The following is a 25,276-nucleotide window of genomic DNA, read 5'->3' on the forward strand; positions in this document are numbered from 1 at the left end:
GCTTGGTGTAGGAAAAAGCCAGACAGCTGATTACTGAAGTGTCCTGTGTTGACAGCATAGTAGGAATTTCCCCATCATACACTCTGAAACCCTCAAGCAGGATGAGCACAAGAAAACCACATCTTACATAGGGAACAGCAATTCAAATCATGGGGCTCCTCACCAGAAACAATGGAATGACAGTCTTTAAAGTGGTCCGAAACCTGCCAACCTAGAATTCTATATCCAAAAACACCCTTCAAAAATGAAGGTAAAATAAATATCTTCTTCTTAGGCAAAGCTGAGAGAATTCATCTCGAATGGATCAGCTTGTAATGAATGCCACAAAAAGTGTTTTAGACTAAGGAAAAATGATACCAGATGAAATACTAGATTTGCAGAAAGGAAAGAAGACTAGAAATTATAAACATCTAAATATCTAAGTATTAAAATATTTTTTAACATTTTTAATTTCTATGCAAACATGTATGTATCTAAATTCTTTAAAAAGCTATTGATTTTTAAAGCGCAAATAAGAATACTGTATTGTGGGTTTTATGGAATGTGCATAAATTAGCTACAAGATAAGATCATAACAGGCAGGAGAGGCTAAATGGAAATATATTGGAGTAAGGTTCTTGTATTGGGGTAAAGTAGCATGAAATAATATTATCTGAAGGTATACTCTGGCACAAGGTACATATTGTAATCTCTAGAATGACCACTAAAAATAACACAAAGTGCTACAGCTAAAAAGTTAATAGAGTAGATAAAATGGAGTACTGAAAAATACTAGATTTACTGAAAAGAAGGGGAAAAACGAGACACCAAGAAAAAAATACAGAAACAACGTGTGCCACATAATGATGTTTTGGTCAATGACACTGCATATACTAGTGGTCTCATAAAATTATAATACCATATTTTTACTCTACCGTTTCTATGTTTAGATAAATACTTACTATTATATTATAATTGCCTACAGCATTTAGTACAAGTTGAGTATTCCTTATTCAAAACACTTGGGAGCAGAAGTGTTTTGGATTTTGGATTTCTGAATGTTTGTATCATATCAGTGTTCCTCACTAATCACAAAATCTGAAATCTGAACTGCTCCAGTGAGCACTTCCTTTGACCATCATGTTGGCACTCAAAAAGTTTTGCGTGCATTTCGGACTTTTGGAGCATTTCAGACTTTAAATGTTTGAATTAGGGATACTCAAGTGGTACAGCAAAATGCTGTGCAGGTTTATAACCTAGGAGCAATAGGCTATACTGCATAGTCTAAGTGTGCAGTAAGTTGTACTATTCAGGTTTTTATAAGTGCACCCTATGATGTTCTCACAATGACCATTGCCTAACGACACATTTCTCACAACATATGAGGTGGGAAATTAAATAAAAATAAAATTAAAAAGAAAGAGAAATAAGTTTTCCTGTATTAGGCTGACTTGTCCCAGAGGCAGCAACAGGCACAGCCCAGACCCAGGAAAAGTCTAGATAATATTATCTAATGTGCTCTGAAGACTCTCCCAGCACTCCTTTAACATAGGGATAAGAAAAACAAATTTCCCTTTGTTTATTGGAATGAGTTTATAGATTCCTGTTCTCTGTAACTAGTGACTTCAAGTATTGTTTTATCTAAGCAGTAGCGTGAAGGTCATGAGTCTCTAAGCAGGCCTGAGTTGCGGCCACCTGGGGGCCATAGTAAAGGTTATAGGATAAGCCTGTGCCTAGGCAAACCTAGATAATGGACATCTGGGTCGCATAGCAATGGTTATGTGCGATCTTGAGTTATGAACCTGTTACAATTTGATTAACCGTCTTTGTCCTGCCTCTGTATCCCTGCTTTCACACCACTGTAAGCTTGCTTCAAGCTAGCCCACCCCCTTTTGTGAAGTGTGTATAAAACTTTGTTCCAGGCCCAGTCATTTGGACGTTGAGTCAGCTGGGCCTGAGTGCACTCAATAAAAGATTCTCCTGTTTTAACCCGAGGTATCTCTCTCGTCCACCTGAATCCCACAACACATATCCCTGTCATTAAGTGATGCATGACTATCCTAAGATACTAGGCTTAAAACCAACTAGTCTATAATTATATAATTATAAATTATCTAAACATTCCTATTGAAAAGCAGAGATTGTCAGAATGCATAAAAAGCAAGACTCAACTATATATTTAAAGTACATATATTTTTAAAACAGAATAAAGACACAGGTTAGTAGTAAAAGGACAGAAAAAGATGTATCATGCAATCACGACACATAAGAAAACTGATGTGGTTACTTTAAAGGAAGACAAAGCAGACTTCAAGAAAAACACTATTACAAATAAAGAGGGACATTTCATAATAATGAAAGGATCAATTCATTAAGAAGACATTATGCACCTTAATGTATATAGATATAATAACAGAGCTTTACAACACAAAATGCATAAATTGACAGAAATAAGAAAAGAAATAAATCACCACTGACAATCTTAACATCCTCTCTCAGTGACTGATAGCACAAGTCAACAAAAAAAATTAATGAAATATATTTGATCCGAATGACCATCAACCAATTGGACCCATAAGGCATTTATGGAATACTATTTTCAACAACTGCAGAGCTCACATTCCTTTCAACGGCATGTGAAATGTTCACCAAGATAGGCCATGTGCTGGGCCATAAAACAAACCTGATCAAATATCAAAAGACTGAAATCACACAGAACATATTCTCTGATCAGATATTAAATTATAAATCTGCATCTACAAATATCTACTAAAAATTCCCAAATACGTGGAAGTTAAACATACTTCTAAATTACCTATGGGCCAAAGGAGAAATGATGAAGAAAATTACAAAATATTTTTACATTAATGGTAAAAAAAAAAAAAAAAAAAAAAAAAAATCAAAATCTGCAGAATGTTGCTAAAGCAGTGCTTAAAGAGAAAATTATAAGTTTAAGTGCTTCTATTACAAAGTAAGGAATAAAATTGTTGATCTAGGCTTTGTTCTTAGAAAGCTAGAAGAAGCAGCTTAAACCCAAAGCAAGCTGAAGGAAGAAAATCATAAAAGTGGACACCAACTATAAGCAAAGTGAAAAAGCAGAAAAATATCAACAAAGTCAAAATGTGGTCATTTGAAAGTTAATAAAATTGGTAAGCCCTGGCAATTCTGATATTTAAACAGAGAAAACACAAAGTATCAGCATAATGAATGAAAGAAGGGTCTATACTACAGATGCTGCTGGCATTAAAAGGACATAAGGAACTTCGTACCAATATGTCTGACAACTTAGATGAAATGGACAATTTATTTGAAATACACAAGTTACCAAAACAGGCACAGAAGAAACACACAAATGGAACAGTCCTATGTTCAGTAAATAAATGGAATCCCAAAGGACACCTTAGACCTAGATGGCTTCATCAACAAATTCTATTAAAAATTTAAGGAAGAAATAACACCAATCCTACACAAACTTTTTTCTGAAAACAGGAGATAAAGAAAACCTCCATACTCATTTTATGAGGTCAGCATAACCCTGCACCACAACTGACACAACTGAAGGTATACTCTGGCACAAGGTACATATTGTAATCTCTAGAATGACCACTAAAATAACACAAAGTGCTACAGCTAAAAAGTCAATAGAGTAGATAAAATGGAGTACTGAAAAATACTAGATTTACTGAAAAGAAGGGGAAAAACGAGACACCAAGAAAAAAAATACAGAAACAACGTGTGCCACATAATGATGTTTTGGTCAATACCTTACAGGAGAATTACAGAGCAATATCCCTCATCAATATAGATGCGAAAATACTAGCAAAGCAAATCCAGTAATATGTAAAAAGGATAAGACATCATGATCTCAAATTAGATTCAGCCCATGAATACAAGGTTGGTTTAACATTGAAAAAAATCAATCAGTGTAATTCAAAACATTAACAGAATAAAGAAAAAAATATGATCATGTCAATGAATGCAGAAAAAATACTTGACAAAATTCTACACCCATTATTGAAAAAACTCTCAGTAAACTAGGAACAGAAAGGAACATTTTCACTTTGTTAAAGGGCAGCTATGAAAAACCTACAGCTAGCATCATCTTTGAATGATGAAACATTAAGCCCTTTTCCTGTAAGATCAAGAATGAGGCAATAATGTCCATTTCCACCACATCTATTAATAAAACTGTGCAATGAGGCAAGAAATAGAAAATAAAAGCCATAGGGATTTCTGTGAAACTGTCATTATTCACAGATTAAATGATTATGTACATAAAAACTCCATGGAATCTAGCAAAAAACACTCTAAGACTAATGAGTGAATTTAGAAGAGTCACAGTATACAAGGTCAATTTAAAAAAGAACTGTATTTCTATATACCAGTAACAAATAGTTGGAAAATAAATTTTCAATAGTATCAAACAATCAAATATCTAGGAATATGTCCAACAAAAGATGGCAGCACTTACATATTAAACAGAACAGGGATTCTGAGTGGGGAGTGAAAGAGAAACCTGTACTATCTTTTGGTCTGTTCTTTTTAAATCTACAATCATTATAAAATAAAGTATTTTAAGGAAGACTTTTGGGGTAGAAAAGGGGAAATTTTAAATTCAAAATGGATTAAATATTTAAATGTTAGACCTAAAACCATTAAAACCCTAGAAGAAAACCTAGGCAATACCATTCAGGACATAGGCACGGGCAAGGACTTCATGACTAAAACATGAAAAGCAATGGCAACAAAAGTCAAAATAGACAAATAGGATCTAATTACACTAAAGAGCTTCTGCACAGCAAAAGAAACTACCATCAGAGTGAACAGGTAACCTACAGAATGGGAGAAAACTTTTGCAAGCTACCCATCTGACAAAGGGCTAATATCCAGAAACTACTTTCAAATTTACAAAAGAAGTCAATCAAATTTACAAGAAAAAAACAACCCTATCAAAAAGTGGGCAAAGGATATGAACAGACACTTTTCAAAAGAAGACATCTAAGCAGCCAATAGACACATGAAAAAATGCTCATCATCACTGGTCATTAGAGAAATGATGCAAATCAAAAACACAAAGAGATACCATCTCACAACAGTTAGAATGGCAATCATTAAAAAGTCAGGAAACAACAGATGCTGGAGAGGATGTGGAGAAATAGGAACACTTTTACACTGTTGGTGGGAGTGTAAATTAGTTCAACCATTGTGGAAGACTGTGATGATTCCTCAAGGATCTAGAACTAAAATTACCATTTGACCTAGCCATCCCATTACCAGATATATACCCAAAGGATTATAAATCATGCTGGTATAAAGACACATGCACACATATGTTCACTGCGGCACTATTCATAATATCAAAGACTTAGAACCAACCCAAATGTCCATCAATGGCAGACTGGATTAAGAAAATGTGGCGCATATACACCATGGAATACTATGCAGCCATAAAAAAGGATGAGCTCATGTCCTTTGCAGGGACATGGATGAAGCTGGAAACCATCATTCTCAGCAAACTATCACAAGGACAGAAAACCAAACACTGCATGTTCTCACTCATAGGTGGAAACTGAACAATGAGATCACTTGGACACAGGGTAAGAAACATCACACATCAGGGTTGGGGGGCTGGGGGAGGAATGATAGCATTAGGAGAAATACCTACTGTAAATGATGACTTGATGGGTGCAGCAAACCAACATGGCATATGTATACCTATGTATCAAACCTGCAATTGTGCACATGTACCCTAGAACTTAAAGTATAATTTTTTTTAAAAAGGGGAAATTTTAATATGAAGCTATAAGATATTATGAGTTTATCGTTTTAATGATTTTATATTTTATTATATGATATATCAGATGTTATTATGGAATTATTGCTAATGAAGTATGATAATGGTATCAAGGAATGGAGCATATCCTTCTAACAAGTACCTGCCGAAGTACTTATGGGGGAAGTGTTATGATACCTTGGAATTCAGTTTCAAATGATTCAGAAAAAATATATACACATGTATTATATACATAATACAAACATACACATTTATACATAGAAATAACACACACACACAGAGCAACAATGTGAGCAGGAGCAGGCATGACTTAAAGAAAATTTGGCAAAATGTTAAATTAACATCTGGTGAATCATAGGGGACCTGCCTTCATTGTATTAGTGTTTCAACTTGTGATGGTTCAAAACTTTTCAAAATAAAAAGTATTAAAAATAGTTTACCTTATATTCCTTTAATAAAAAATTATCTCCTCAGAAATATGATGAAAGCTTATCCTAGCAGAAGTTTACCTTTTTTTCTTCTAAAGAAAGTATACAACACTGGAATATTTCATTTCATATTGCAAAAATCCCTTTCCCCAAATTCTTTAGCCTAATATTTCAGCAACTGGATACATTAAAACGTTCACAGTGAACCATTTTTTAAATGAATGTCATGCTGAAGCCCAGAATTGAAGTCTAAATTGCTACTTGGAAAAATGACACATTCTAAGTAGGTCAGAAGCAGCTAATTCTTCCTATTATTATTCCCTTTCCTTTCTAAAATGGAAACTATTCTTCCCTAAGCAATTCACTTACCTAATATATCCTGCCAGTATAAAAATGGAAAGAAAATTAATGCTATATAGTGAAGCAGAGAAAGAATCAAACAAACATAAACACAAAAAAACACATTACTGGCCAGATGGCTTTACTGGCAAGTTCTTTAACACATTAAAATGTAGGGTAAAGGTCAAGATGACTGATTCCCAAATCTCACAAAGGTAGCAATAAAATAGAATATTACAAACTACTCTCATTTATAAACATAAGCTTCTAGCAAAAGCCTGGCACATAATAATCCATAAATAAATGAACCTATTCAACCAATACTTTCTGCTTTGTCCTAAGCATGAATGATTACAGATGCAAAAATCAAAAATAAAAATGCTAGTGAATAGAGACTGCAAATAATTCATAGATAAGATTTTGTAAATATAAAGAATCTAAATATACAGTTAATGGAATTGGTCATAGAGTTTAGTAGGGTTGCTGAAAACAAAATGAGTACACTAAAACCTATTGCATTCTATATATCAACAATAACAGAAAATGAAATTTTTAATAACATACCATTTATAATACCATCACAAATATGAAGTACTGGGAATAAATAACATAAGATAGGAAAGATCTTTATGAAGAAAATCATAAGGAATATATTAAAGGGGACCTAAATAAATAGAGAGAAGACTATAGATTCACTGCAATTACAATCAAAATCGCAACACAATTGCTTTTATGGAAATTGACAAGCTGATTCTAAATTCAGATGGCAGTGCCTAAGACCAAGAACACTGAAGACATAAGTGAAAAAGGAAAATAAGGTCTGGGGCCCTGCACTACCAGATGCCAATAGTTACCATAAAGGTATAATAATTAACTTAGTGATACCAGAGACAAAGACACAGACAAATCACCTAAATCTCCTTAATACAAGGCAATAAACAAGTAAGAGAATGGGATAATACAGAAATTTCATCTTTGTACAAAATGTATACTTAAGAAAAGCCAAGAAAGTCAATGAAAAAACCGTTAGAACAGTAGGAGTGTACTCTCTTGGACCCTATAGGTCGCCATAGGAAGGTACTTATTGCAACTTGAAGTCTCAGGAAAGGCCTTCTAGAATAACTGAGAAATAAGAATAAGAAGTAACAGCCAGGTGCAGAGAAGGAGGATGAGTTTTCTAAGCAGAGGGAACAAGAACAAAGGCTCAGAGGTAAGAGACAATGTGACCCAACAGAAACTGCAGGTAATGCAAATAACTAGGGCACAGAATTTAAGATGCATCATCAACGACTAGTAGTAAACAAGAGCTAGTACCTAAGAGTCTTAGGGCCATGTTAAGGTGTTTAGGCTTTATCCTGAAGGCACTGGGGACAGGGAGGGGCTTGAAAATTTTTATTTTATTTATATTTTTAATGGCCATTTATTGTATCACTTTCTCTTGGCAATATGAAATAATCCACAGAATTTGGATTACAAAAGTGTAATACAAAAGTGTATGGCTATAAAAGACTATTTGTTTCTTGGTACAGTAACCTTTGATATTGTCAATGAAAGAGAGGCATTTAAATTAACTTACTGAAAACTCTTTTGCTTGTTACTGTTCTAGGAGCTGGTTGGTGGGCACATAATCATGTTTGTTTTAGGAAGATAACTTTGTGGACCATATGAAGAGGCTAGAGGAATTCCAGCTGAACCAAGGAGAGCTAACGGGGGTCTCGGAAAATGCAATGGCAGTAAAATGTAGAGAAACCATTAATTTCATTCACTGTAATGTACCATACTGTGTGGATGCAAGAGACCAGACAAGTTCCTACTCTCAAAGAGTTAATTTTTTTTTTATTGTTTTTTAACTTTTATTTTAATTTCAGGGTACATATGCAGGTTTGTTGTAGATAAAATACGTATCTTGGGGGTTTGTTGTACAGATTATTTTGTCACCCAGGTAGTAAGTATGGTACCCGATAGGCAGATTTTTGATCCTCGCCCTCCTCTCTCCCATCCTCCACCTTCAAGTAGGCTCAGTGTCTATTGTTCCCTTCTTTGTGTCCATTTGTACTCAATGTTTAGCTCCTACTTACAAGAAAGAACATGCGGTGTTAGTTTTCTGTTCCCACATTAACTTGCTCCAGCGCCATCCCTGGCCTTCAGTGCCATCCAACGTTGCTGCAAAGGGCATGATCTCTTTTTTTATGGCTGCAAAGTATTCCATGGTGTATATGTACCACATTTTCTTTTATCCAGTCTACCACTGATGGGTATTTAGGTTGATTCTATGTCTTTGCTATTAATACTTTGAATAGTGCTGTGATAAGCCTATGTGTGCATGTATCTTTATGGTAGAACAATTTATTTTCCATTGGGTATGTATGCAATAATGGGACTGCTGGGTCAAATGGTAGCTCTGTTTTAAGTTCTTTGAGAAATCACCAAACTGCTTTCCACAGTAGGTGAACTAATTTACACTGCCACCAACAGGGTACAAGCATTCCCTTTTCTCTGCAACCTCAACAGCACGTTATTTTTTAAATAATAGCCACTCAAAATTTATTAAATTTTTAAAAATAATAGCCATTCTAACTGGTATAAGATGGTATCTCATTGTGGTTTTGATTTACATTTTTCTAATGATTAGTGGTATTGAGCCTTTTTTCAGATTTTTTTGGTTGCATGTATGTCTTTTTTTTTTTTTTTTTTGAGACGGAGTCTCGCTCTGTCGCCCAGGCTGGAGTGCAGTGGCCAGATCTCAGCTCACTGCAAGCTCCGCCTCCCGGGTTCCCGCCATTCTCCTGCCTCAGCCTCCCGAGTAGCTGGGACTACAGGCGCCGCCACCTCGCCCGGCTAATTTTTTTGTGTGTTTTTAGTAGAGACGGGGTTTCGCCGTGTTAGCCAGGATGGTCTCGATCTCCTGACCTTGTGATCCGCCCGTCTCGGCCTCCCAAAGTGCTGGGATTACAGGCTTGAGCCACCGCGCCCGGCCTGCATGTATGTCTTCTTTTGAAAAGTGTCTGTTCATGTACTTGGCCTACTTTTTAATGGGGTTGTTCATTTTTTGCTTGTTTCTTCTAGATTCTGGATATTAGAACTTTGTCATGTACAGAGTTTGCAAATATTTTCTCTCATTCTGTTTACTCTGTTGATAGTTTATTTTGCTGTGTAAAAGCTCTTTAGTTTAATTAGGTCTCATTTGTCAATTTTTGTTTTTGTTGTAATAGCTTTTGTGTCTTCGTCATGAAATCTTTGCTGGGGCCTATGTCCAGAATGGTATTTCCTAGATTTTCTTCAACAGTTTTTATAGTTTTAGGTTTCACATTTAAGTCTTTAATCCATCTTTAGTTAATTTTTGTATATGGTGTAAGGAAGGAGCCTAGTTTCAATCTTGAAGAATTTTAAACGGGCAGGTGATATGACCAAATAAGTTCTTTAGAAAGGACATTTTTAAAATTTATTATTTTATTTTCTGAGATGGGGTCTCACTCTGGAGTACAGAGGCATAATCATGGTTCACTGCAGCCTTGACCTCCTGGGCTCAAGGGATCCTCCCACCTTGCCTCTCAAGTAGCTGGGACTTCAGGTATACACCACCATGTCCAACTAATTTTTTTTTTTTTTTTTTAAGATGGGCGTCTCACACTGTTGCCCAGGCTGGAGTGCAATGGCATGATCTTGGCTCATTGCAACCTCCGCTTCCCAGGTTCAAACAATTCTTCTGCCTCAGCCTCCCGAATAGCTAGGATTACAGGTGCCCACCACCATTCCCAGGTAATTTTTTTGTGTTTTCAGTAGAGACAGGGTTTCACTATTTTGGCCAGCCTGGTCTTGAACTCCAGACCTCATGATCTGCCCGCCTCAGCCTTCCAAAGTGCTGGAATTACAGGCATCAACCACCGTGCCCGGCCTAATTTTTTAATTTTTAATTTTGCAGAGACAGGATCTCACTATGTTGCCCAGGCTGATCTCAAACTCTGGAGCTCAAGTGATTCTCCCACCTTGGCTTTCTAAAGTGCTGGGATTATGGGCCTGAGCCACTACACCTGGCCCTTAGAAAGAACATATTTTAAAACAACGTCAGGTAGAGGGAGGAGAAGAGAAATGGAGAAGGGAAGATGGAGTCAGGTAGGTGAGCTACATTAAGCTGTGCTAGTGTTCTGGGTGGGAGGTGACGGTGGCCTGAACTGATGCAACACAATGTGAAAACACAGAAGCAGAAACTGAAGCATCTAACAGACCTTTCTGACTGACAGACATCAGGATGCAGAAGAGTTGCAGAAGCCCTAGAGAGTTCTCCTGCACTGAGGCTGAGCCATTCTCTAAGACAAGCAGGTTTTGGGTGAGACCAATGATGACATCAGGCTTGGACCTGCTGAATGAGGCATACAGATGAAAATGTCCACTGCTTTTCTAATTAGGAAAGATTATTAGAAACTTACCTGTTTTTGTCAAATGATGTTCTAGCCAAACGAGACTGCAAAATAGCTGTTATCTATTAAAACAGAACCAGAAAAAAGTATGAATATAAGTATTTATAAGTAAAATATCAATGCAAGTTAATTGGCAATCAAAGACACACATTGTTAGGAATACTTACCATGGCGGTTTGGTCACCCAATTTGTCAAGGCAGGATGCTCTGTGAAGCTACAATATCATAAACAAACATGAATTTATTTTTTCTCTCAGATGATATGAAGTATTTCTTTAGAAGCAATGAGAAACAGCAATCATTCTGTTAACAGTCAAGATTATTTCTGATATACCTATGGCTGCTTCCTAATATATAGTTTTTAAACTCAACATTTTAAGTCAATCTGCTACATATTTAGAAAATAGATGATGATTTGGGTAAGGTATATAAATACAAAATTTATAAAAACAGTTTCTGCCTCAGTTTGCTTTGAATTTTCTACCCAGCAAGTGCTTACCTGAAGCAACGTCTCCACAACATCTTCCACTTTCCCGGGAACATCCAATTCAAAAACATATTCCATTTTGCCCTAACGAAAAGGGGAAGATACCAAAATACAGGAAGAGAAGCAGTGTGTCAAACTATGCTACTTTAAGAACATGTATACAGAACCTGCTATAATAAAATCTGTATAGTGTAACCTCCCCGCTGGAATGAGAGTTCTAGGAGAGCAAGTCTACATAATTTGCTGCTATATTTATTATTTCCTTCCTTCTTCTAACTTTGGGTTTAGTTTGCTCTTCTTGTTCTATACCCTTAAAGTATAGAGTTAGGACTTTTTGTTGTTGTTGTTGTTGAGACAGAGTCTTGTTCTGTTGCCCAGGCTGGAGTGCAGTGGCACGATCTCGGCTCACTGCAACCTCCATCTCCTGGGTTCAAGTGATTCTCCTGCCTCAGGCTCCCGAGTAGCTGGGGCTACAGGTGTGCGCCACCATACCCGGCTAATTTTTGTATTTTTAGTACAGACGGGGTTTCACCATGTTGGCCAGGCTGATCTCGAACTCCCGACCTCAGGTGATCCACCTGCCTCGGCCTCCCAAAGTGCTGGGATTACAGGTGTGAGCCACCATGCCCCGCCTAGAGTTAGGATTATTATTTGAGATATTTCTTCTTTCTTAACATAGACATTTAATTATATAAACTTCCGTGTTTATACTGCTTTTGCTGCATCACCTAAGTTTTGGTATACCGTGTTTTCATTTATCTCAAGATTTTTTAATTTCTCTTTCGTTTTTTTTTTCTTTGACCCACTAGTTTTTTGAGAGAATGTTGTTCAATTTTCACGTATTTGTGAATTTCTCAGTTTTCCTTCTGCTGTTGATTTCTAGTTTCATTCCATTATGATTGGAAAAATATAAACACTATGATTTTAATCCTCTTAAATTTGTTAAGACTTGTTTTGTGACCTCACATGTGATCTGTCCTGGAGAATATTCCATGTGCTTGAGAGAAACGTGTATTCTGCTGCTGTTGGGTGGAAAGCTCTGCATGTCTGTTAGGTCCATTGGGTCTTACAGTGTTGTGCAAGTCCTCTGTTTTCTTACTGATGTTCTATCTGAATGTTCTACCCATTGTCAAAAGTGTGGTATTGAAATCTCCTACAATTATTGTGTTGCTATCTATTTCTTCCTTCAGTTCTATCAATGTTCGCTTCATATATTTAGATGTTCTGAGGTTGGGTACATACACATGGTGATGATTAATTTTATATGTCAGTTTGACTGGGCCATGGAGTGACCAAATGTTTGGTTAAACATTATTCCTGGGTATATCTGTGAGGATGTTTCTGGATGAGATTAGCATTTGAATTAGGAGACTGAGTAAAGCAGATTGCCCTCCCCAGTGTGGGTGGGCCTCATCCAATTCACTAAGGGCCTAAATCTAATAAAAGGCAAAATGGGAAAAACACTCTTTCTTCCTGTCTTCAAGTTGGGATATTGGTTTTCTCCTGCCTTCAGACTTGGATTAAGACTCAGACTAAACCCTATACCATTGGCTCTCTCCTGGGTCTGGATTTCTTGGCCTCTATAATCACATGATTCAATACCTTATAATAAATCAATTTCTCTCTCTGTATATATGTATATGCATATGTATGTATGTACACACACATCCTATTGGTTCTGTTTCTCTGGAGAACCCTAATGCATGCACACTTGTAATTATCTTTCTGATAAATTGACCCTTTTATCATTACATAATATCCTTCTTTGTCTCTTGTGAAAGTTTTTTATTCAAAGCCTATTTTGTCTGATATAAGTATGGCCAGTTCTGTTCTCTTTTGGTTACCAAGCATGGAATATTTTTTCCCATCCTTTCACTTTCAGCCTATGTGTGTCCTTAAACCAAAAGCGAGTCTCTTGCAGATGGCGTAGGGTTTTAGATTTTACTTGTTTTAATCCATTCAGGCACTCCACATTTTTTGATTGGGGAGTTTGATACACAGAGGGTAATTATTGATAGTGAGAGACTCACTATTGCCATTTTAACTGTTTTCTGTCTTGTAGTTCATTTGTCCTCTTTTGTCCTCTGTCTCCCTTTGTGTTGACATTTTATTGTGACATATTTTTATTCCTTTCTCATTTTCTTTTTTAAAATTTATTTTGATAGATTTTGTGGTACAGGTGGTTTTTGGTTACATAAATAGGTTCCCTGAGGTTTTGGTTTACCTGTCACCTAAGCAGTGTACACTGTACCCAATATGTAGTTTTTTATCCCTCCCCACCCCCCGATCCTTCCCCCTAAACCCCCAAAGTCCATTAGATAATTTATTTATTTATTTTATTTTATTTTTTTGAGGCGGAGTCTCACTCTGTCACCCAGGCTGGATGGAGTGCAGTGACGCTATCTCGGCTCACTGCAAGCTCTGCCTCCCGGGTTCATGCCATTCTCCTGCCTCAGTCTCCTGAGTAGCTGGGACTACAGGCGCTTGCCACGCCCAGCTAATTTTTTGTATTTTTAGTAGAGACGGGGTTTCACCGTGTTAACCAGGATGGTCTCGATCTCCTGACCTTGTGATCCGCCTGCCTCGGCCTCCCAAAGTGCTAGGATTACAGGCATGAGCCACCGCACCCGAGTCCATTATATAATTCTAATGTCTTTGCATCCTCATATCTTAGCTCCCACTTATAAGTGAGAACATACAATATCTGGTTTTCCATTCCTAAGTTATTTAACTTAGAATAATGGCCTTTAGCTCCATCCAAGTTGCTCAAAGGCCATTATTTCGTTTTATTTTATGGCTGAGTCATATTCCATGGTGTATATATAGGACATTTTCTTTATCCACTTGTTGGTTGATGGGCATTTATGTTGGTTTCATATTTTTGCAATTGCAAATTGTGCTACTATAACTATGTGTGTGCATGTGTCTTGTTCACATAATGGCTTTTCTTTGGGTAAATACCTGACAGTGGGACTGCTGGATTGAAAGGTAGTTCTACTTTTAATTATTTAAGGAATCTCTATACTGTTTCTCTAGTAGTTTTATTAGTTTACATTCCTACCAGCAGTGTAAAAGTGTTCCCTTTTCACCAAACCCATGCCAACGTCTATTATTTTTTGACTTTTTAATTATGGCCATTCTCACTAAGGTGGTATTTCATTGTGGTTTTAATTTGCATGACCTTGATAATTAGTAATGGTGAGCATTTTTTCATATGTTTGCTAGTTGTTTGTATATCTTCTTTTGAGAATTGTCTATTCATGTTCTTTGCCTACTTTGACGGGATTATTTGTTTTTTGCTTGCTGATATGTTTGAGGTTCCTCGTAGATTCTGGGTGTTAGTCCTTTGCCGGATGTGTGGTTTGCGAAAATTTTCTCCCACTCTGTGGGTTGTTTGTTTACTCTGCTGGTTATTTCTTTTGCTGTGCAGAAGCTTTTTAGTTTAATTAGGTCCCATTTATTTATTTTTGTTTTTGTTGCATTTGCTTTTGGGTTCTTAGTCATGAATTCTTTGCCTACGCCCGAGAACTGGAACAAGACAAGGTTACCCACTTTCACCATTTCTATTCAACATAGTACTGGAAGTCCTAGCCAGAGCAACCAGACAAAAAACAGAAAGGGCATCCAAATTGGAAAAAAGGAGGTCAAACTGTCACTGTCCACCGACGATGTGACCATTTACCTAGAAAACTCTAAAGTCTCATCCAAAAAGCTTGTAGATCTAATAAATGAATTCAGTAAATTCTCAGGATAGAAAATCAATGTACACAAATCAGTAGCACTGCTATACACCAACAATGGCCAAGCTGAGAATCAAATCAAGAATTCCCTTCCTTTCATAACAGTTGCAAAATAAAATAAAATAAAATACTTAGGGTTATACTTAACCAAGGAGATAAAAGAGCTCTACAAAAAAAACTATAAAGTACTATTGAACAAATCATAGATGACACAAACAAATGGAAACATATCCCATGTTCATGGATGGGTAGAATCAATATTGTGAAAATGACCATATTGCCTAAAGCAAGCTACAGATTCAATGCAATTCTTATCAAGATACCACCATCACTCTTCACAGAACTCTCATCAAAATACCTTTGTCTATCCTAAACAATCCTAAAATCCATATGGCACCAAAAAAGAGCCCAAATAGCCAAAGCAGTACTAAGCAAAAAGAATAAATCTGGAGGCATCACATTATTCAACTTGAAAATATACTACAAAGCTATAGTTACTAAAATAGCATGGGACTAGTATAAAAATAGGCACATAGACCAATGGAACAGAATAAACAACCCAGAAATAAAGCCAAATACTTATAGCCAACTGATCTTTGACAAAGCATACAAAAACATAAAGTGGGGAAAGGACACCCTATTCAATAAATGGTGCCGGGAAAACTGGCAAGCCACATGTAGAAGAATGAAACTGAATCCTTATCTCTTACTGTATACAAAAATCAACACAAGATGGATCAAAGACTTAAACCTAAAACTTGAAACCATAAAAATTCTAGACGATAATATTGGAAAAACTCTTCTTTTATATATCTTCTATAGGTATTTTCTCTGTGGTTACCATGGGTCTTATATAAAACATCTTAGAGTTATAATAATCTCTCTTAATCTGTTAACAGCTTCAGTCACATACAAAAACTATTCCTTCAAATACCTGTCTCCCTTTATGTTAATGATATCTCAAATTACATTCATTTATATTGTGTATTCATTAACACAGATTTCTAGTTATGGGGTTTTTATACTTTTGTCTTTCAATTTGTATACCAGAATTAAAACTGATTTACACAACACCATTACAGCCCTACAGTATTCTGTATTTGCCTTTATCAGCAAGATTTATAATTCCTACATTTTCATACTGGTGTTTAGTATCTTTTTGTTTCAAATTGAAGGACTCACTTTAGTATTTCCTATAAAGCAGATCTAATGGTGGTAAACTCTGAGCTTTTGTTTATCTGGGAAAGTCCTTATTGCTCCATTTTTTTCAAGGACAATTTTGTCAGATACAGTGTTCTTTGTTGGCAGGCGTTTTTGTTTGTTTGTTTGTTTTATTTTGCTTTGTTTTGTTTTTACCATTCTGAATTTATCATCCAATTTTCTGACCTGCAAGCTTTCTGGTGAAAAATCTGATCATTTTATGGGGGCTCTCTTCTGTGACCAGTTACTTTTCTCTTGCTGCTTTCAAAATTAACTCTTACTTCTGATAACATGATTATCATGTGTCTTGGTAAGGATATCTTTGAATTCCTCCTATGTGGAAGACTTCTTAAATCTGGATGTCCATCTCCTTCCCCAGTTTTAGCAAATTTGGGACCATTATCTCTAAATACACTTTCTGTTTCTTTCTCTCTTCTCTTTCTTGAACTCGCATATTATGTATTTGGTCCACTTGACGGTGTGTCATTAGTACTTTTAGGCTTTCTTAACTCTTTTTCATTCTTTTTTCTCTTAGCTCCCCTGGCTGGATAATTTCAAAAGACCTGTGCTCCAGTTTGCTGATTTTTTTCTTCTGCTTTATAGTCTGTGCTGAACCTCTCTAGTGAACTTTTTAGTTAAGTTACTGCATTCTTCTCCAAAATTTCTGTTCAGTTCTTCTTTATATTTTCTTTGTTAATATTCTCTTTGTTAAAATTCTCATTTTCTTCATGCATAATTTTCCTAAACTCATTAAGCATCTTTATGACAATAGTTTTGAATTCCTTGTCAGGTAATTAATATAGCTCCTTTTCTTTAGGGTTGGTTTCTGAAAATTTATTTTGTACCTTTGATTGAACTATTTTTCTCTGATTCTTTGTGCTCCCTCTAACTCTGTGCTAATATCCACACATTAAAAACAACAACAAAAAACAGTTACCTCTCCAGTCTCTAAGGACTGGCTTCATACAGGGAAAGAAACCTTCATTAATCAGCCTGGCTAGAGATGCTGGAGGCCTCTCAAACCTTTTCTATGGAAGTGTCTTCTCTGGACTTATGCATGTAGATTCCTAATTAGAGAAATTTATTGGTTTCATTTTTTTTCAGAAGCTTGGAATCCTTTGCTGTCTCTGGTGTCTAGATGTCTGCTATACACAAGTCCTTTGAAGCAGTAGCATGCTACCCAGTTCTCTTTTGCTATCAGTGGCTCCAGGCATCTAGAGTATGCAGGATTCCATCTGTACTCTGAGACAGAAGAGACAGAAGCCAATCCTTGTGCAGTTCCCCTGAAAAGTCAGAACTCTGGATGTATAGTCCAATTTTCTCTTTCCCTCTCCAGGGAGAAGCTAGAAGCTGGGAAATGTCTTCCCAGTCATGTGGTGCTGTGTAGGACGGATGATGGCCAGATAGTGACACAAATTTTTCTACCGGCTTTGATATGGTTAGTTTCATGCTCACCGGGGGTGCAGGATCCTCTTAACTGGTTTCTAGATTTCTCATAAAGGGAATTTGTCCATGTGTTGTTGAATCAGTGTCTTCACAAGAGGAAGGGGGGGCTAGAACTTCCTATTCTGCCATCTTGCTGCTGTCATTCCACCTTACCCCCTTTTTTTTTTTTTAATCTGAGAATGCTTTGGTATTTTAATTCACATTGGAACAAAAGAGCTTTTCTTTACTCAGACAACCTCACTTTTATTTCCTTTCACATAATTTTTCAATGAACCATGTGCAGGTACGCAATTCAGCTGGCTCTCATGAGAGCCTTTAGAGGGACAGCACCCCAGGTGAGTGGTTCTCAACTTGGGGGTAGGGTTTCCTATTGCTCCAGAGGCTTTTGTCAATGTGTGGAGGTGCTGTAACAACAACAAGGGGAGCAGTGCACGAGAGGCATTTGTTAGGGGAAAGAGCTATAATATAAGCGACAGCCCCACACAATAAAGAACCATCCTGCCCAAAATGCCAAGAGCACCACTTGAAAATAATTAAATCTCAGTATTTATAATTTCTGACTAATCAGTGCAGGCAAGTATTTCTTGTCCATAAAACCCAGAGGCCACTGAGTATACAATTTGTGCCGCCTAAGAGATTGTAGACTGGCCTGAAACTGAGATTCAGTCAGCCTGCGGGACTATGTTTGCCCACAAAGGATGGCTTTTCCTAACTCACACAGATCTCATTATAAGGAGCACTAGCCCTGTCCTTAGGTCCTGTGTAAAAACTCTCTTTTAGTAGGAGTTATCCCTCTACTATGTATTAAGCTAAAGCATAAAGAATTGAAGTACAGAATAGTTAAATGAAATGTCTATGCTTACTTGAAAAGTCCCAGGGAACTAGACATTGTATCCAAGTCTACTCATAGTTTCTACCTAATTAAGAGTACTTACAAATTATTATTGAGTTCTCAAATAAGAGTATGTTATAACCAGTAAATATTTCTAGAATATTTTTAAAACTAAATTTTTTGGTAATGTACTGGTAAATTCTCAGTAACACCCAGTAAACCATCTTATAAATAATGCATATTCTGATTTTAATTTCTAATCAAATCATTTGAGTGGTTTTTCTTGATTTAGGTACTTTTTTAAATTCAAAAAGTTAATTGAATTCTCTTGAACTAAAATCTGTGGTTCCCTTGGGTAATTCTGTTATAACCTCCAGGTAAGAAGCTTTTAAATGCTCATTGTTATTATATTTGATTAAAGATGTTAACAGAGTCACAAAATTTTACTGCTCAAAATGACTATATAAATTGCCGGAAATACATGAAAAGCTTTACTTACCCTTTCTATTTTATATGGTGCAACAACATTATGTTCTTTAATGAAATATACCTGAGCAAGAAAAATCAATACTTGTAAAATAATAACCAAAATGTTTCATTGTAAAGAGTAACTACAAATTAGGACACTATAAATCAAATGTTTTAAATCATTGTTATATAATCTCTAGTTCCAAAAGTATTTGCTTTAGTATTAGTATTAGTATGGCTTTAAAGTACTGGTGTTAAAATAACAAATATCAAATTAAAAAGAGAATAATCCAGGCAATAAGAGAGCAACAATTACAAGATAAATAAATACAGAAGATGTTTTATGAATGCCATCACTTGCACCAAGTAACCAAGTAGACAGGGAAGGAGGCTAATCCAAGTGCTGATTTTTTAAGAAATGGGTAAAACAAAGTTACTGTGGTATGAAATATGTTCACTAACATAAAGAAACCTTAGAGGTAATCTGGGTACATGGTGTTTTCACATGCACTGGGCTACCAGTCCTCACATAGTATATTAATAACTATGTGGAATACGGACACCATCTACCAGAGCCATCAATCTCCTTGTACCTATACCTTCATCACTGCTTTTCCCTCTGCAACAATGGAAGCTGCCTGAGCTCTCAAAGTCCAGCCTCTCTACTAGGGCACAGAATATGAACACCTCCCCAAACCTGTCAGATATTCAAAAACTTTCCTAGGATTATATACGGCACTCTCCCTTTTACACACACACCCACCACACCCCCCACATACACACACATACTTCCGCTTAATCTCACATCCTCCTTTTGCCATTTCTGTTCCTTTTTGTGGCAAAATTCGTTGCAAGAGCTGTCTGTACCTTCCCTTTGGGCCCACGACAGGTTTTCATCCCTACCATACTATTGAAACCACTTTTAGATGGTCACACAAAGTGCACAAGATCTCCACGTCACTATACAGTCAATTCTCAAGTCTTCCTTGACTCTCCTTCTCAGAGCATGTGACAGAGCTGATGGCTCTTCCTGAAGCAGTTTTCCACATGGCTTCCTGGACACCTGCTCCTGCTTCTCTCCAATCTCACTGGCTACTCCTTCTGTCTACTTTTGGACCCTGCTTTCTTCCCTACGTCTTTAAGTTAGAGAGCTGCAGAGCCTGAGTTCTCACACCTCTCTGTCCACTCTCAGTCCCCAGGAAATCTTATCCAGCCACAGGGCTTTAAAAAGTCTCTAGAAACTTCCAGCTCCCCAGTATGTCTTGCTAGCCTCTGCCTCCTCTCTGAAACTCAGATGGATGCATCCAAATGCCTGCTGGATGTCTCCCCTCCAGAGTTCTCGTGGCCATCTCAAATCTCACATTCTACTTGAAGCCTGCTCCTTCCCAACTCTCTTTATCGCTATAAAGGGCACTACTGGCCATCTCATTGGAGTCATTCTTGACTCTTCCCTTTTATACCCTGTGACTAATCCGTCAGCACATCTGTTGGGTTTTCTTCAGAATATATCTAGACAATGACCACCTCTCACCATCCTGGTCCAATACACGCAGATTCCTGGAACACTCCAATAGGTCTCCTTGCTTCCACTCTTGCCCTGGTTTGTACAGCGTGTTCTCTACCCAGCCCCCAGGGGGATTTACATACAAATCAGACATGCCCCTTCTCTTCCAGCTCTCCAGTGGTGTTTCTCTCTGTGCTTTATTCTAAGTCCCTTCCTTGGCCTGCAAGGCCCTGCATGACATGGTCCCTGCCCCTATTCCAGCCTCCCTTTAGTGTTCTCCTCGACTCGCACAGCCCAGGACACTCACACTCCTACGCCTCCCACCTGTTAAGGACATGCCCACCTTCGGGCTTCTCCCCCGCCACGCTCTGTACCTGGAATGCCAGTGCTTGTGACAACTGCACGGCTCAATGCCTTAAGCCTTCTAAGTCTCTTGGTAAGTGGCCTCTTCTCAGTGAGGCATCCCTGACCACTCTTTCGAAAGCAGCACAAGAACACTACTTGTCATTTTCTATCCTTTTGTCTTACTTTCATTTTCTTCATAGCATTTGTCAATACCTGACATTAGAGGAGACGTTTATTGTCTGTCTTCCCCATTGAAAAGTAAACTCCATGGGGCAAGAGGTTTCAGATAACTTGTTCTTCCCTAGATCTCCAGAGCCTTGAATATAATACTTATTGAATCCATGAGTTGAATCTGTTATTCATATAGACATGCACACACCCTTCTTTAGCAGCAACAAAAAAATTGGAAGCAAAACTCTCTAAATATAAAGCACCACACCATATTTCTGAGATCTTGTGACCTAGTATATAAGCAAAAAACCCAAAAGTTGCCTGGTTGTATACTTGACACAGGAAGCTTTAAATAATACTTGAAAGAGTAGCTTGTGTCAGGCTGGTTTTGAGTTGGCTTCATACAAGACCTCTTCCATAAACTATTAAAAGTAGGTGGAGGAATTTGGGGGCTTTATTCCTAAGCCCGAAGTTATTAAATTTTTACTAAAATAACTAAAATGTATAGTTTTATAATGAAAACCCTATCTCCAAGTGAAACAGTACCTCTTCCTTTCAAGATATGGGCTTTGTAGAACAAGGTCATGAAGTAGAATGACATGATAGACATGAGAGGATGGGGGGGTTATTAATAATGATGTTTGGTCCCCAGAGCAGTAAATGGCTGTCACTGTCTTCACATATACCAGTTAAAACAATATGAAGTTGAGGAAGCCTGTGAAATGTTTTCTTCCTTAAAATTAATAGAATCATGGAAGGTAGATGTAGAAAATCAAATAATCTGCTACCTCTCAGTGTTCATAAAATAACTTTCAACACACATTAAAAGTGTTCTGTGAACAAAAGGCTTCAGTGATAGAAAAAGTGCTGGCTGCCTCCTTGGGACACTCTGCTCTGTTGCATGAGAGGATTTAAGTCAAGTTCTGAAGTCAGAAAGTCCGTGCATCTTTGTTCTCACAGCTTTTCTTACCCCTTACTTGATCCCAGAACAATTCGTCTCTGAACACTTCAACTCCCCAAGGAACGAGAACTCTGCAGAGAGTCAAGGCAACATCTGCTAACCCTTTCGCTTTAAAGATGAAGAGGGTGAAGTCCAGAGCCAAAAGAAAGTAGTCTCTTCTTATTTACAATTTTGTAATCTACATACTAATTAATAATATGACAGAAGAAAAACATGTTTTAATTGACCTTTTATTGCCAATGCTGTCCTGCTATATTGAGGGCAGTGGTGGGTGCATAAATGTAAAGGGAATAAATCTGGAATGAACAAAAGGTTATGACCACAAGGGTCATAATGATACAAGACCACCAATCCCAAATCCTTGCCTTGGTTGTCCTAAGTCCCTGAGATCATTTAAGTGGCGTGGCACTGGTCTCTTGCCTTCTAAATAGCTAGGAAGCTACAGGAAGAGCTGCATCCCTTCATTTCAAGCCTCGTAAATCGTGTATCTTGAGAGCTCCAAGGACAAAACCGCAAGCCCACAGATACCACACACTTAATAAACATGAAGAAGCCCATTAGAGATCACATTTTTTAAAAGTATATTTCTCAGTGACTGAATTCTAAAAGCATTTGAATTCTATTCCATGGTCTTCATCTGATATCTCTACAAATAATTAATTTCATTCATGCACATATATATGAATGTTCATTCAGATTAGGAAAAAATATTTATTATGTGCTTACCTGACTGAAAATGAGTGAAATACTCCCAGATTTTGCCCTAAAATGCAGATAAAAGTCATTAAATATATACAGCTTTTTGGTTGAAGTAAAATTAAACAGTGGTGAAAATGACATACTTTGTGAAGTGTCTACTGGCTCCATTTTCTCCATGCTTTCCTATTTTTATACAGTCTCTCAAAGGAATCTGGATAAAATTGAGAGAAATATTATAAAAATCAGGAAATGTAAGACGTACACAAAAAAATAGGAATGTTTCTGTTTGTATTTAAAATGTGTTTACCTTGATGATGGGCTGGGATATTGCATCTGGTTCAAAAATCGCTGATTTTGAACATATTTTTAAGGAGCCTCTGATTTTCCTAGGGATCCAAGTACAACAGATTGTTTGATGAGCATAACAAAAATCACAAGACAATCATAGTACATTTTAATTAGAAAGCAGGTTACTAAAGCACCGCATAATAAAAGATCAACAATGCATATAAAGAGAAACTCTCTATTTTTAGATTAACTGGTAAAACAAAACACAGAATAGTGGTTCATACTGGCATTTACAATTCAAATGTTAGAGATTTTTTAAGTTAACATCTTTGATTTATATGTGTATCTCCATATAGTTTACAGTATCTATTGGCTAGAAACTTAATGTATCTAAGAAACATCACATTGAGAAATAGTCTTACAGACTGAAAATGCCTACACTCACCCCACCCCAGAGTAACACTGCCTGTTCTTTCGTGCGCAGTAAATGTTTACTTTAGCTTTCTATTTTCAGTGATCAATATATAGGCACTGAATAGTTGAGAAGGCCCATCCTACTGAAGGTCATGATTTAGTTTGCAATTCTTTCTCAAAGGGTTTTTGAAATTTTATATCATTTCATATCATTTTTCCAAGTTGTTAACTGCATTTATTTTTCAAATACCCAAAATTACCCAATAGTAACATAAAAACTTTTATGAAATGTCTAAACATACACAAATAGAATAGAAAACTCCCATGTACCAATGGCCTAGCACTGCAATTGTCAATATGTGGTCATTCTTGTCTTATGTATAACCCCCTGAGACCCTGCTGAATAACACAGAAAATTACTGACATCATATACTTTATCCATAAATATTTTAGCAAAAATCTCTGAAGACAGGCTCTCTTAAAAAGTGACCAATCATGAACACACTCTAAAAAATTAATAATTCCTTAATGTTATCATGTATACAGTCAGTGTTGAAATTTTTCTATTTCATAAATGTGTTTTCATAGCCAGTTGCCTCAAATCAAAATCCTAACGAAGTCCATTTTACATTTAGTTGACATGTCTTTTACATCTCTTAACCTAAAATAATTTTCCCACATTATGAATTTGGCTGAATGCATCACTGTGGTATTCTTCCAACCTATGCATTGCTTCCAAATTATTTATAAGATCTTCTGACAAGAATACTTTCAGAGGTAGTGCACAGGTACTGCCTTCACATCCAGAGGCACTGGGAGGATCAGGTGACATCAATCTCCATATATCCATTACAAAATTTCCCAGCAGCTTCTCTCACCTAAAGATTTTAGCAGCCATTGAAAATTACTCTCTAGATCAAGGGCTGGTTAACTTTCTGTAAAGAGCCAGACAGTAAATATTTTTGCTTTGTGGGCCATATGGTCTCGGTCACAACCATTCAAGTTTGCTGTTATAGGGAAAGCAGCCACACACAGTATGTACACAAATGGGTGTGGCTGTGTTCCAGTAAAACTTTAAAAGAACAAGTGGCAGCTCAGATGTGGCCCAAGGGCTGTAGTTTGCCAAACCCTGCTGTGAATCCATTCTTTCATTAGGCATTGAAATTTTATCATTCATTCTATGTTATGAGCTAGAATTTGTCAACAAAGAACAACTTTACTTATCAGCAATTTGGCTACCCTGAAGTACAATTTGTACAAGGAAAATAACAAAAATGCTTTATTCTTTACCTTTATCAAGTGTCACAAAAATGAGTTGTTGTCTTCCTATCCTTTGAGGATAACTGATTAAGATTATACACACACACACACACACACACACATATTTATAAAATTACGTACTCATGAATTTTAACATTTATGAAACATTTCAATCCACTGCAGAGGTTATTATGTTTTGATGCTTACATTGTCCCATTTTTGGCCCAGTGTTAGCCTCTTTTACTTGCTCCTGCGTCCTTTTAATTCATTTACAGTAGTCTTTGATACCTTCCTAACTTGCCAGTATGACAGGATGTCCCAGGTTCATCTCACACATTTCCTGCCTCTGACGTAGAATCAGCCATTTCTCTAAAGAACCCCCATCCTTTCAGTGGGAAGTGGTATTAAGAGACCATATTCTTGGTGCCAATTGCTACTGAGTTATTTCTAGACCTTTTCAAATGATAGGGATAAGAAATACTGTCATTTAAAGAGAAAAGCAA

General features: G+C 36.8%; 1 protein-coding gene across 6 annotated transcripts in view; it reads right to left on the bottom strand.

The window, feature by feature from the left end:
* NSMAF (neutral sphingomyelinase activation associated factor) overlaps positions 1-25,276 on the bottom strand; it is a 76,203-nt gene that overhangs the window by 29,335 nt on the left and 21,592 nt on the right. For all 6 annotated transcript variants that reach the window (XM_077943645.1, XM_028852689.2, XM_028852687.2 and 3 more), the window contains 7 exons: positions 23,119-23,197; positions 22,955-23,022; positions 22,839-22,875; positions 19,163-19,213; positions 11,458-11,529; positions 11,126-11,173; positions 10,968-11,020 (listed from right to left, as the gene is read on the bottom strand). Coding sequence is in view for 4 of the 6 variants with exons in the window: in XM_028852689.2 (XP_028708522.2) it covers positions 10,968-11,020; positions 11,126-11,173; positions 11,458-11,529; positions 19,163-19,213; positions 22,839-22,875; positions 22,955-23,022; positions 23,119-23,197 (408 nt within the window). In the remaining 2 variants the exon portion in view is untranslated. The remainder of the gene's footprint in view (positions 1-10,967; positions 11,021-11,125; positions 11,174-11,457; positions 11,530-19,162; positions 19,214-22,838; positions 22,876-22,954; positions 23,023-23,118; positions 23,198-25,276) is intronic.

Source organism: Macaca mulatta, chromosome 8 (genome assembly GCF_049350105.2).
Source record: "Macaca mulatta isolate MMU2019108-1 chromosome 8, T2T-MMU8v2.0, whole genome shotgun sequence".
NCBI lineage: Eukaryota > Metazoa > Chordata > Mammalia > Primates > Cercopithecidae > Macaca > Macaca mulatta.